This window comes from Curcuma longa, chromosome 3 (genome assembly GCF_044706935.1).
Source record: "Curcuma longa cultivar G26 ecotype Majalengka, Jawa Barat chromosome 3, ITB_CL_G26_1.1, whole genome shotgun sequence".
Lineage (NCBI taxonomy): Eukaryota > Viridiplantae > Streptophyta > Magnoliopsida > Zingiberales > Zingiberaceae > Curcuma > Curcuma longa.
The window spans coordinates 14,920,448-14,933,620 of NC_133863.1; the positions used below are offsets into that span (position 1 = coordinate 14,920,448).

The 13,173-nt window shown below is 42.3% G+C and overlaps 3 protein-coding genes across 3 annotated transcripts in view; all 3 read left to right on the forward strand.

The window, feature by feature from the left end:
• The first annotated feature begins 446 nt into the window (after positions 1-446).
• On the forward strand, positions 447-3,461 carry LOC141823751 (uncharacterized). Its single transcript, XM_074710998.1, has one exon. It carries the CDS (start codon positions 447-449, stop codon positions 3,459-3,461), a length of 3,015 nt encoding a protein of 1,004 aa, XP_074567099.1.
• An 892-nt stretch (positions 3,462-4,353) lies between these two features.
• LOC141823752 (uncharacterized) lies at positions 4,354-6,201 on the forward strand. Its single transcript, XM_074710999.1, has 2 exons — positions 4,354-5,198; positions 5,283-6,201. Exons 1-2 carry the CDS (start codon positions 4,354-4,356, stop codon positions 6,199-6,201), a joined length of 1,764 nt encoding a protein of 587 aa, XP_074567100.1.
• A 5,580-nt stretch (positions 6,202-11,781) lies between these two features.
• LOC141824849 (anaphase-promoting complex subunit 6) overlaps positions 11,782-13,173 on the forward strand; it is a 38,735-nt gene continuing 37,343 nt past the window's right edge. The window contains exon 1 of the mRNA XM_074712181.1: positions 11,782-12,140. Coding sequence (XP_074568282.1) covers positions 11,895-12,140 — 246 coding nt within the window. The 5' untranslated portion in view covers positions 11,782-11,894. The remainder of the gene's footprint in view (positions 12,141-13,173) is intronic.

Genomic DNA, 13,173 nt, shown 5'->3' on the forward strand with positions numbered 1-13,173 from the left:
ACTGAGCCTCAAAGGTTGGTTATAAAAGGAGTAACTGAGAACCATGCAAGAGGTCGGTATGCAAACACATTATACTCCTTTCTCCTTTCCCTTCAGAAAAACCCTAACTTGAGCGTCGGAGTGGCACACCGGGATCACCCGGGGCGCCAGTCTAACCTCCCTTGTTTAGTGTGTGTCAGGGCCCCATTAAGAAGGTGGAGTCCCTGAAGATCCGTGATCACCCCTGCCAGATAGTCCGTTGACTGGTGGCTTGACCTTCTACGACATTTGGCCGGAACATTTTGGCGCCGTCTGTGGGAAAACTGAGCTAGGCGTCGTAATGGTTAACACTAGAAGGACTGCTGACAGTCGTGAACAGGCCGACGAAGGAAACCCCGGGAGAGGGAACCCCCGGGGGAGGGGTGTCCTTAACTCCGGCGCAACTAGATCACCTGGTGGACCAAATCATGCAGAGGATTGTGCAACGACAGCCGCCGGTACCTCCACCTGTGGAAAAGGTTCCTCAACCCCAAGATGGGGGACCGCTGGCTAGCCAGGTCCCAGCACTTGGCCTAAATCCGCCACAGGTGGTCGCTTCCCTTCGAAAGGAAGCCCCGCCCACCAAGGAAGACTCTCGAGAGTCTCACACTGGAGAAGCCCCCCTACCTGACCATAAGGGTAAAGCACCCATGGTCCCTACGGAGGAGAAGGAAAACACTCCATTCTCTAAGGAGATTCTAGAACAAGAACTCCCCCGCCGCTTCCAACAGCCACAGATTGGAGACTACTCCGACACTACCGACCCAGATGACCACATGTGCCGCTTCGAGCACATAGCCTTACTACATCAGTACGCTGATGGGGTAAAGTGCCGGGTTTTCCTGAACACCCTCGCAGGCCCTGCTCAGAGGTGGTTCCAGCACCTCCCCCCACTCTCCATCCGGACCTTCAAGGACTTCAAAACCGCCTTTTTACATCAGTTCGCCAGCTGCCGGAAGTATCAACAGACCCCCTTGGATCTGTTTGCTCTGAAACAAAAGCCCAAAGAGACCCTGAGAGAATATCTCCACCGCTTCGACGGAACGGTTCTGAACATGCCTCCTACCCCGTCAGACGTGCTGATCAGTGCTCTCACGCAAGGATTAGCGGAAGGAGATTTCTTCAGGTCCCTAGTCAAGAAGCCGCCGGGCAGCTACCAGCAGTTACTGGATCGGGCTAACAAATACATACACCTGGAAGAAACCCAGATAGCCCGAAAAACGGACGGAGGCCCTCCTCCCCGTCCAGAGAAAAAACCAGTTTCTCCCTCGCCAAGACCAGAGGCTCCACCGAAGTTGCTCAACTACAAAAACGGGCGTGCCGTCCAAACTGTGGATTCGGCCCCCCTCTTCACCATGGAACCCGGCTCGACGGGGGCACCCCCTGTCCGCTTTTGCACGTACCATCAGACTCACCGGCATGGGACTGATGAGTGCCGGGAGCTGGCGCAAGAAATCAATCGTTTGGTGAAGGAAAGACAGCGGACCCGAGGAGCTCCTTTCCCCGCTCCCCGGCGCTCCCCAGCTCCTGACCATCGGCATAGAGACTATCCCCCGCAGCGCTACCCATCTCCGGAGGCTGCCGCCCCTCGCCAGAACCGGGAGCGCCGCCGGCAGCCTTCGCCACCTCGAAGAAGCCCTCGACGAAACGCCCCCCGGAATGAAGAAAACCGACAAGGACGGCAGCACCCGCAGCGTCACCAGGAACGTCCACCTACCCCCCAGGGAGTCCCCGACAATACCGCATATCGTGGCAACATTAATATGATCTTTGGAGGGTCCACTGATGGAGATTCGCACCGCGCTCGAAGGGCGCACTGTCGGAGCTTGGAGACGTACGGGGTAGAGGTATGTCAGGCTGGTCCTCTCATCCACTTTGGCCCACAAGATTTAGCGGGAATATCCACGCCCCATGATGATGCACTGGTCATACGAGCCACCATTGCCAACTATAATGTGGGACGGGTTTTCGTCGACACTGGCAGCTCCGTTAACGTCCTCTACAAGGAAGTTTTCACCCAGATGCAGATCGATCGCCACGAGTTGCACCCCATGTCCACCGCCCTCTTCGGGTTCTCTGGACACGAGGTGCAACCTCTTGGGCAAATTAACCTCCCATTGTCTCTGGGAGAAGATCCCCTGCGTCGCACCCGGAATGTCACTTTTGTGATAGTGGACGCGCCTTCCTCATACAACGTAATACTTGGAAGGCCTGCTCTCAGCGCCTTCCAGGATGTTATGTCGACCTTCTACCAAAAGATTAAGTTCCCAGTGGCCGACCAAGTGGGAATGGTAAGTGGAGACCAAGGTACGGCGCGTGGTTGTTATGTTGATGTTGTGCAGGCTGGACGGAAGCGAGCAAGGACTATTCGGAATGAAGTTCAGACCCTGCATGAGACCGCCCCTCCGGAGCACGCCTGCCCCAAAGAAGAAGTACCAATAGTGCCAGGAAAGCCAGAACGAGTCACCCAGATGGCTTCGGACCTACCGCCCGAGCTTAAGGAAGCCCTGATCGAGAGCCTCATCCGCAACCAAGACGTATTTGCCTGGACACCACAAGAAGTCAAGGGCGTCTCCCCTGATCTCATGGAGCATCGCCTTAACGTCCTGCCCGGAACCAGACCAGTGCGACAGAAGAAGCGGAATTTCTCGTCAGCCCAAAATTTGGTAATAAGGGAAGAGATTAACAAACTCAAAGATGCTGGACACATTCGCGAGGTGCAGTTCCCCCCTTGGCTCGCCAATGTGGTGCTGATTCCCAAGCCAGGTAACAAATGGAGAGTTTGCATCGACTTCCGCGACCTCAACAAGGCCTGCCCAAAAGATTGTTATCCTCTCCCCCGGATAGACCAGCTAGTTGACTCCACTGCCGGATGTGAGTTCATATGTATGCTAGATGCTTACCAGGGGTATCACCAGATCCCCTTAGCTGTAAAAGATCAAGAGAAAGTTAGTTTTATTACCGCTGATGGTACTTTCTGCTACACTGTGATGCCTTTCGGCTTGAAAAATGCTGGTGCCACCTACCAGCGCCTCATGGATAAAGTCTTTCGGCAACAAATTGGACGTAACGTTGAAGTTTATGTGGACGACATCCTGATCAAATCCCCCAAAGCCGAAACCTTGCTTGCTGATATCGAAGAGACCTTCGCCACCCTTCGGGAGTATGGACTTAAACTCAACCCCAACAAGTGCGTCTTTGGCGTAAGGAGCGGGTGTTTCCTGGGATATATTGTCACCGAGAGGGGGATAAAGGCCAATCCAGATAAAATACAGGCCCTACAGAACATGTCCTCTCCGCGCAATGTCAGGGAAGTGCAGAGGCTGGTGGGTCGAATCACTGCCCTGTCCAGATTCATCTCCCACTCAGCAGACAGAAGCCTCCCCTTCTTCAAAGTTCTGAGGAAGGCGACCCGTTTCTCTTGGGACGACAAGTGTGAGTAGGGGTGTAAACGAGCCAAGTTGCTCACGAGCTATTCGAGTCTCGGCTCGAAAAAAAGTTCGTTTGAGTTCGTTCGATTAAGTTAACGAGCCGAGCTCGAGCCTGATTTCGAGCTCGAAAATATTATCGAGCCGAGCTCGAGCTTAACAGTATTTGGTTCGTGAGCTCGCGAACATGTTTGTTTAAAGGCTCACGAACGTGTTCGCGAACATGTTCGTTTAAAGGCTCACGAACGTGTTTGTTAAGAGATTCGTGAATATATATATATATATATATATATATATTACATGAATTATAAATATTATATATTAACGAGCCAAGCTCGAACTAAGCTTGTTTAACTTTTAAACGAGTTATTTTTGAACCAAGCTCGAACTAAGTTCGTTTAACTTTAAAACGAGCCTTTTTCGAGCCGAGCTCGAGCCGTTCACGAACTATTTAATTTCATTACGAGCCGAGCTCGAGCTTAAGAATTAAAGCTCGAATCGAACTCGAGCCGAACTCGAGCTTAGGAAAAACGAACCGAGCTCGAGCTCGAGCCTCTTACTGTTCGGCTCGGCTCGGTTCGATTACACCCCTAAGTGTGAGGAGGCCTTCGCCGCCCTCAAAGCTTACCTGGCCACCCTCCCGGTGTTGTCGAAGCCTGTGACTTCTGAGCCTCTCTGGATATACCTCTCCGCTTCGGAGGGTGCGCTTGGATCTGTACTCATCCGGCAGGAAGGTAGAATTCAACAACCGATTTATTTCTCTAGTCACCTGCTCAAAAATGCAGAAACTCGGTATAGCACCTTGGAGAAGCTAGCCTTGTCTTTAACTCTCACCGCCCGCAAACTTCGACCCTATTTCCTATCTCATCCCATCACGGTGCTCACCAATAGCCTCTTGGGAAGGGCCATGACAAACTCGGAGGCTTCCGGTCGCCTGATCAAGTGGATGGTCGAGCTCAGCGAATACGACATCCAGTATCTGCCTCGGACCGCCATCAAGGCCCAAGCCCTGGCAGATTTCCTCACCGAGGTGCAAGGGCCGAAAGACCAAGAAGCATGGAAGGTCTATGTTGACGGATCCGCCACTAAGAGCTGCAGCGGAGTAGGAGTGCTCCTGCAATCCCCACAGGGTGATTCCTTACAGCTGGCTATCAAACTGCAATTTCGAGTCTCTAACAACGAAGCTGAGTATGAGGCCCTGATAGCAGGGCTGCAAGCCGCCAAATACGTGGGGGCGCAGAGGGTGATCATTCACTCCGACTCCCAACTTGCAGCCCGCCAGCTAGAGGGTACCTTCGAAATCCATAACGAGCGCCTGCAAAGGTATGCAGTCGCTTTCGACAAAATAAAAGCCGAATTCCAGGAGGTCACCATTGTGAAGATTCCAAGGGCAGATAATTGTAAGGCAGATGAGCTGGCCAAATTGGTCAGCGCGGTGCACACATGGACCATCGAGGAACCCGCCGTACAAGAACAACTGATTGCTCACATAGATCACGCCCAGCCGCCTGTCTCCCAGATCGATTGGAGAGCCCCTTTTATCTCCTTCTTGCGTACCGGGGTTGTGTCCAAAGAAGCCGGTTCTCCACGTACCTTCAAACAAAGGGCGGCCTGTTTCACCCTCATCGGAGATCTCCTCTACAAAAGAGTCTTTTCTCGCCCTCTCCTAAAGTGTTTAAGTACAGACGAAGCTGACTATGTCTTAAGGGAGATCCATCAAGGCTGCTGTGGAAACCACAGTGGGGGAAGAACGTTGGCACGGAAAGTCTTGCTAGCCGGATACTTTTGACCTACCTTACAAGCTGATGCGGCTCAACTCGCTCGTGCTTGCTCCAGTTGCCAGAGGCACCAACCTGTTTTGCACCAGCCCGCTGAATATTTGAAAACTGCCACGGTCTCTTGCCCTTTCGACAGATGGGGAATGGATATAGTGGGGCCTTTTCCCCCGGGTCAAGGTCAGAAGAAATTCTTGCTCGTGGCTGTGGACTACTTCTCCAAGTGGGTGGAAGCTGAAGCCTTGGCCAGGATCACGGAAGACGCTGTTTTGAAGTTCTTGTGGCGGAATATTGTTTACAGATACGGTGTGCCTCGGCAAATCGTATCTGACAATGGGAGACAGTTCCAAGGCCGCAGAATGCGGGAATGGTGCCAGGACCTCAGTATCCTCCACATCTGCACCTCAGTTTACTACCCCCAAAGCAACGGCCAAACCGAGGTAGTGAATCGGGAGTTGGTCCGAGGATTGAGAGTCCGGCTCGACCAAGCTGGAGGAAGGTGGGTAGAGGAGTTGCATAGCGTCCTGTGGGCCTACCGAACCACCCCCCGAGAAGGTACCGGTATGACTCCTTTCCACCTGGTATATGGAGGAGAAGCAGTGATTCCTGTAGAGATTGGCTTGCCATCTCCCCGGGTCCAGGCTTACACCGACAGCGAAGATAATGCAGGACGACGCCTCTTAGAACTGGATTTCATCAGTGAAGACCGGGCAATAGCCCACACCCGACTTCAAGCCTACCGGCAGCGCATGAGCACTGCATACAACAAAAGGGTCTTCCCTCGATCATTTCAAGTAGGGGACATAGTCTGGAAAAAACTTAACCCTATGGGAGACGTCGGCAAATTAGAGCCCCGATGGGAGGGACCATTCTCGGTCACCAAGAAGATAGATGGAGGATCATATTACCTGGCGGATCAACATGGGAAGGAGCTCAAGCGGCCGTGGAACGCCCAACACCTCCGACCTTTCTATAGCTAAATCCTCTCCTCTCCTTCACCCCCTCTTTTTGTACATTGTAAGACAGCGTATGTCGCTTCTCTGATCCTGCACAATAGTCTTTTTTACCCTCTCGGCCCTACGCGCCGACGGTTCGGTCGAGACAGAAGCAAGAGCCCTCTCGGCCTCACGCGCCGACGGCTAACTACTCCAGGCCTCAACAACCCTCTCGGCCCTACGCGCCGACGGTTCGGCCAAGATAAAAGCAAGAGCCCTCTCGGCCTCACGCGCCGACGGCTAAATACTCCAGACTTCAACAACCTTCTCGGTCCTACGCGCCGACGGTTCGGCTAAGATTAAAGAAGATAGCTAAGGTACGTAGTTGGATAAGAAAGTCACGAACAACAATCAACAAAAGGTAAAGAGGATCGGAATTCTAAATGGGATAAATATTTTAAAGATTGACTTCGGTACATGTAAATTAAACTGTATTTCAAATTTACTTAATACATGAAGTAGGAAGAAAGTGTTGGAAATTTTGATTTTGATAATTAATAAATTAAATAAGGATAAGACTGTTATTTCCTGAATATATCATCAAAAATTAATTTTTTGAATGAATGAGAAATTAATATCTTATGAAGGATTGATATATATAGTATGATCGTACTGAAATTTTGATTCGTACACGCGTTGAGTTTATGAATGTGATTATATTATATTGATGCTAACTTGAATTAATATAAGTGAACTCCAATCCATATGTGAGACTATTGAGGACTGTGAAATTTGAATTAATTTCATTGATTGATTGATTAAAAAGATAATTATAATATTAATTAATATTTATAATAAATTAATCATAGTTATAATATTATTTTAATTAATTAATGTTATTGATTAATCAAAATAATGATAATTGATAATATTTAAGTGAAAAAATACATTCCATGATTTTTCATGGAATTACCTTTTGGAAGAAATTCTTTACCTCTTAAGAGTAACCTTTCATTCTTATAAAAGAAACATTGATTTTTCCAGCCAAATCACTCAAATTTTCAAGTTGTGAAATCTACTCTTAATCTCTCTCTCTCTCTCTCTCTCTCTCTCTCTCTCTCTCTCTTAAGAGTTTCGAGATTTCAAGATTTCAATTCACTACAAGAAAATAGAGTTTCAGAGACAAAAAAATATAATGTCTGAAAATCATTTTTCCGTCTCTAAACAATGTTTTAAGACAGAATATTTCGTCTCAAAATTCCATTACTAAAAGCCCTGTGACTAATTTTGAGACAGAAATATTTTGTCTCTAATTTTAAAAATGGATTAAAAATTTATTTATAAATCTGTTTTTAATTTACCAAATAAAATTAATTTTAAATACAAATTTTGTCTCTAATTTTGTTATGAAATCGTCATTAGTTTATACATTATTCATATATTTCTCATCTATATATTAGTTTATAAGACACAATCACATATTTCAAATAAATTAGAAATATTTAAAATAATTAATTTCTGACTTTACTAAAATTCGATCCTTGCTCACCTCAATAAGTCTGCTTCGTCGTAACAAACTCAACTATACCCCAGAAGCGAGTGATCATAACTCAATTGGTTAGTTTTTGTACTATCTTAGTAGTAATAATTTATACTTTTCTCATAATAAAGAAGAATAAATCAAATTTTTAAGTGAAATAAATTAATAATTTCATAATAAATTCATCTCCACTTATATAAATTTGAATCAAATTTTATTTTTAATTTAAAAATTATCTCTAATTTATATAAATTTAAAATAGATTTATTTCTATCTCAAAAATTTTAAATAGATTTGTTAATAAAAATTATATAGTTTTAAATTTTGTTTATAATTAGTATTTATTTTTATTAAAAAAATTATTTATAATTTCATTTCAAATTCATTTTAACTTCTGTCTCAAATTTCTTATTGTACATTATATTTTATTAAAGTAAAATGAATTAATATTTTTATAGTAAATTCATCTTTGATTTATCTAAATTTGAAATAGATTTTAATTCTGTCTTAAATTTTTATTAAATTTTAAACATATGTTTTGACAGAAATTATACGGTCATAAATTTCATTTATAATTTACATTTATTTTTATTTATAAAAATTTATATATAATTTTATATCAAATTTATTTTAAATTCTATCTCAAAATTTTTTAAATATTATATTTTATTAAAGTTAAATGGATTAGTAATTTTATAACAAATTCGTCTCTAATTTATCTAAATCTGAAATTAATAGATTTTAATTTCATCTTAAATTTTAAATAGATGTCTTAACAGAAATCATATGGTCTTAAATTTTATATATAATTCATATTTATTTTTATTTATAAAAATTTATATATAATTTCGTATCAAATTTATTTTAAATTTCGCCTCAATTTTTTTCTCTAAATGTTATATTTTATTAAAGTGAAACGGATTAATGATTTTGTTGCAAATCCGTCTCTAATTTATCTAAGTTTGAAACAGATTTTAATTCTATCTTGAATTTTTATTAAATTTTAAACGGATATTTTGATAGAAATCATACGGTCTCAAATTCTGTTTATAATTTGATTATTTTTGTTTATAAAAATTTATATATAATTTCATATGAAATTTGTTTTAAATTCTGTCTCAATTTTTTTCCAACTATTATATTTTATTAAAGTGAAACGGATTAGTAATTTTGTAGCAAATTTATCTCTAATTTATCTAAATCTGAAACAGATTTTAATTCTATTTTAAATTTTTATTAAATTTTAAACGGATGTTTTTACAGAAATCATACGGTCTCAAATTTTGTTTATAATTCATATTTATTTTTGTTTATAAATATTTATATATAATTTTATATCAAATTTGTTTTAAATTCCATCTCAATTTTTTTTTCCAAATGCTATATTTTATTAAAGTGAAACGAATTAATAATTTTGTAGCAAATCCGTTTCTAATTTATGTAAATCTGAAACAGATTTTAATTCCGTTCTAAAAATCTGTTTCTGAAGTCTTGTTTTCTTGTAGTGGTTTTTTTTTTCAGAAGAAAAGATTTCAAAAGTTTGATAGAGCTTAAAATTTAGAGTGCTTCTATTTCGAGACGTAGTTCGTTATTTCTTTCAAGACAATTGTCGATAAACTGTAAGCATTTAGGTGGGCTAATATCGTCTTAAAGAAAAAAAGTCTATCCTTCGCCTTGACCTCGCTACTTTTATGAGTTTTATCTGTAGATATAAGTTTATCCAAAATGATGTGTTAATATCTGAAGGGATACTTGACGATCGTTTAGATTAAGTAGGTAATGATGATATCAAAAAGGGTACGTATATTTTCCAAAGGGATGTTTTGATATCCGAAAGGGTGTGTTGAGAGTATAAACAGGACAAAGTCCACATCGTTATATCGAGCTCTATCGAATTAAGTAGTTGACTCATTGTCGAACTAACTAATTGAATCCAACTATTAGATCAACATTATAGATTCATCCATTTAAAGTACCAACAGAAAGTAGTTTACTATTAGAATTAGGTAGGACAATTTAAACACATGAAGCGTAAAAAAAAATAAAGATAATTTTAAATAATTTATTTTAATATGTTGTAATAATTATTATTCTGATTTGAATACGAGAGATGGTCAATTTCCATAGAAATTTCTTCTGTTGCCTTTGGCCACGTATTTAGACTGGAACATTTGGACATCGTTTTGTGAGAAAATCCGAACTAAGACGTTGAGATGAGAGACAACAGAAGATATCTAAAAAACTAAGAATATGCTAGTGAAAAAGATCGGGTTGTTATGTTAAGTCTAGAAACTATTATCATGATGAGGAGCAATTTGGATTGACTTGTCTCCACGACCGTGGAAGAAATACTATGATGTCAAACATTGCCAACTCCAATTCTGATTGAAGTACCTCCTATCCCTGTTAAGGTACTTTTAAACCCTGTTATGGGTGTTATAATCGAACCAAGACACACCACCCGAGTCCTATCCGCTCAGTCAAACTCATATTTTGATGCTAACCCACTCTACCAAGCACTGCAAGGAGTCAGCCAAGTTAAGTAAGGAGTCAGCCGCCTCAGGCAGAGTCCTCAGGCCGAGTCAGAGTCCCCAGGCCAAATCCTCAGGCAGATTCCTCAGGTCGAATCCTTAGGCCGAATCCTCAAGCAAAGTCCTCAGGCCAAGTCCGAGTTCTCAGGCCGAATCCTCAGGCAGACTCCTCAGGCTGAGTTCGAGTCCACAGGCAGACTCTTCAGGCCGAATCCTCAGGCCAAATCCTCAGGCCGAATCATCCGGTAGACTCTTCAGGCCGAATCCTCAGGCAGACTCTTCAGGCCAAATCCTCAGGGCGAATCCTCAAGCAAAGTCCTTAGGCTGAGTCCTCAGGCCGAATTCTCAAGCAGACTCCTCAGACCGAGTCTGAGTCCTTAGGCAGAGTCCTCAGATAGACTCCTCAGGCAGACTCCTTAGGCCGAGTCCGAGCCCTCAGGTAGAGTCTTCAGGCCGAATCCTCAGACAGAATCCTCAGGGCGACTCCTGACTCTGCGCCGACTCCTCTCTGTCAGTCAGATTCCACCGTCTCGGTCTAGACTCGATTCATACGAATTTTACCTCTCGGTGCCCTGCTCAATCACTCCCATCATTTCTTCTGACAGTCCCACACCTCTTATTTATGATCGCCGCCCTGACACCCACGTGCGAAATGACCTTACGATCGTAAGTCAACGATGAGACTTTCATTCTGATCATTCCATATCTTGCTGACAATATCATAATCAATGACGGGACATCTACTTTAATTAAGATGGGATGTAACTTTTTCCTCTCGTATATATATAAAGATCACTCCTCTCCTTCTTCAGGTACGTGCGTGCTCACATGCATACATACAATACCTCACTGTAGTTCCTTCTTCTTCGTCTTCTCCAGTAGCTGACTTGGGCGTCGGAGTGGTCAAGTCAGGGCACCCCTGACCTTCCTTCTCACGCTTTCTTTGTGTTCTCAGATCCCCTCCTTTGGTGTTGAAGACTGGTAGTTGGTGATGTGTCCGGGAGCGGATCTCAACCAGAACAAACCCTATTATAGTATCTTGAGGAATTCACTTTTTGTTTTACTACTTTTTAATTTTCTTTCATTTCTTCCACCTCTAAAAGTTTGACTTGAATGATAGAGTGATCAAGCTGAATTCCAACTCAATTGTCCTCTTAACATTTTTTTCTTTAAGTCTCATACTACTACTCGAAGGCCTCTTTACTCGAGAATTGATGTTCGACTCTTATCAGCTGATTCGGGAACTAACATTCGATTTTTTTGAAGACTGATACAATTAGTATCCAATCGGTTGAAAATATTCCATTATGATTACTTTATTGAGTCATCTATTTTTTTTTTTTGTTTTATCTCCGGGGATCAACTACTATAATAATAGTGTAATAAAGATATTTGTAGTATGAAAAATATGGGATGATCTTTTATGTATTTTAAAATATTTTTTTCCGCCTCTCTGTATATATTGGAAAAAAATCCCATTATTATTATTTTGGGACCGTTATCAAATGAATTATGGTGGCCAGATCAGTTAACCCTACTTTTTGAAATGAAAAGCCGAATGCGTAAACCCTAACTCCCTGCTGATATTGATCCAAATTCCCGTCTTCCTTTCCCTCTCATTTGGATTTTGGATTTGGTGGAGAGGAGAAAGCAGGCAAGCAAGAGAGATGAGGGAGGAGGAGGTGGAGAGGATGCGAGGAGTGGTGCGTGACTGCGTCAGCAAGCATCTCTACTCGTCAGCCATCTTCTTCTCTGATATGGTGGCGGTGGCAACCGGTGATCCTGCCGACATCTACATGCAGGCCCAGGCGCTCTTCTTAGGTCGACAGTACCGCCGTGCCCTCCACCTTCTTAATTCCTCTCAGATCGTCCTACGCGACCTTCGGTTTCGCTATCTCGCTGCCAAATGTTTGGTAAACACTTGCTAACACTCACTCCTCTTCTTCGCATCATCTCATTCTTCGAGGCATTTTGTTTTTCAGATAGTTCTTCTTTGTAAACCCAGTGTTTCTTTCTTTCATGGATTTATTTGGTTTGGATACGGATGGTGTGAGCTGGTAATGTCTGTGTTATATCCTTGTTGGTGCGTTTTTGTCATCACCAGCAGTTTGATCCTTAATATGTAAAATTTGATGGTGTTATCATTATGCAATCCATTTTTCAAGATGGCTCAAAGTTGTCGACCTTTCAGAATTTGGATAATTCTCATTAAATTTTATCTTATTTAACGTGTAGTGTTTGTATTTGTATCCCTGACTCTTGTCAGAACAGGAGTGTTGCTCATTATCCCAATCAGCTCTTGGTTATGTAGGAGGCTAAATCATGATAATTATACTTCTTCTGCTTGTTTCTTCTGGATCTACTATTAGACTGATGTAACATTCGAGGAGTAAATTAGGTACTAGAATAACATGGATTTCTATGGACCATTCAGACAATTGTATCTCCAATTTTTGCCATGGGTGAGTAATGGTGTTAGCTTGAAATCAACACCTACATTGGGCTTGTTGGGTCAAAGCCTAGACATTAGTGTAATAGGCGTCCAAAATTTCTTGAACTGAATATATGAATCAATTATTTCAGTGTTTTATACCTTGATATTGGCATGGTACCTACTCAAGCAAGTGCATAATCTCGTATGAGTATTCCTACTATAGTTGTGCTAAGGATGTTGAGATGAATGCACCACTCCTATAAAAGATGAAATGGAGATGTTGGCATTCTCAAACAATTAAAGTCTTGTTTTGGTGCTGGAAAAAATTTTCATCTCAGTTTGCAAATTTTTAAACTAAAATAAAGGTATCAAAAATTGGAAAAAACATTTATCACATTATTCACCTCTGATAAATTTAGATGTGTCAAAACAGTCAATTTTAAATATTTATTTAATTCGCTTTTCAACTTCCAAATCTATTTTCTAAGAAATAAAAAACGTTCTTAGAAAAT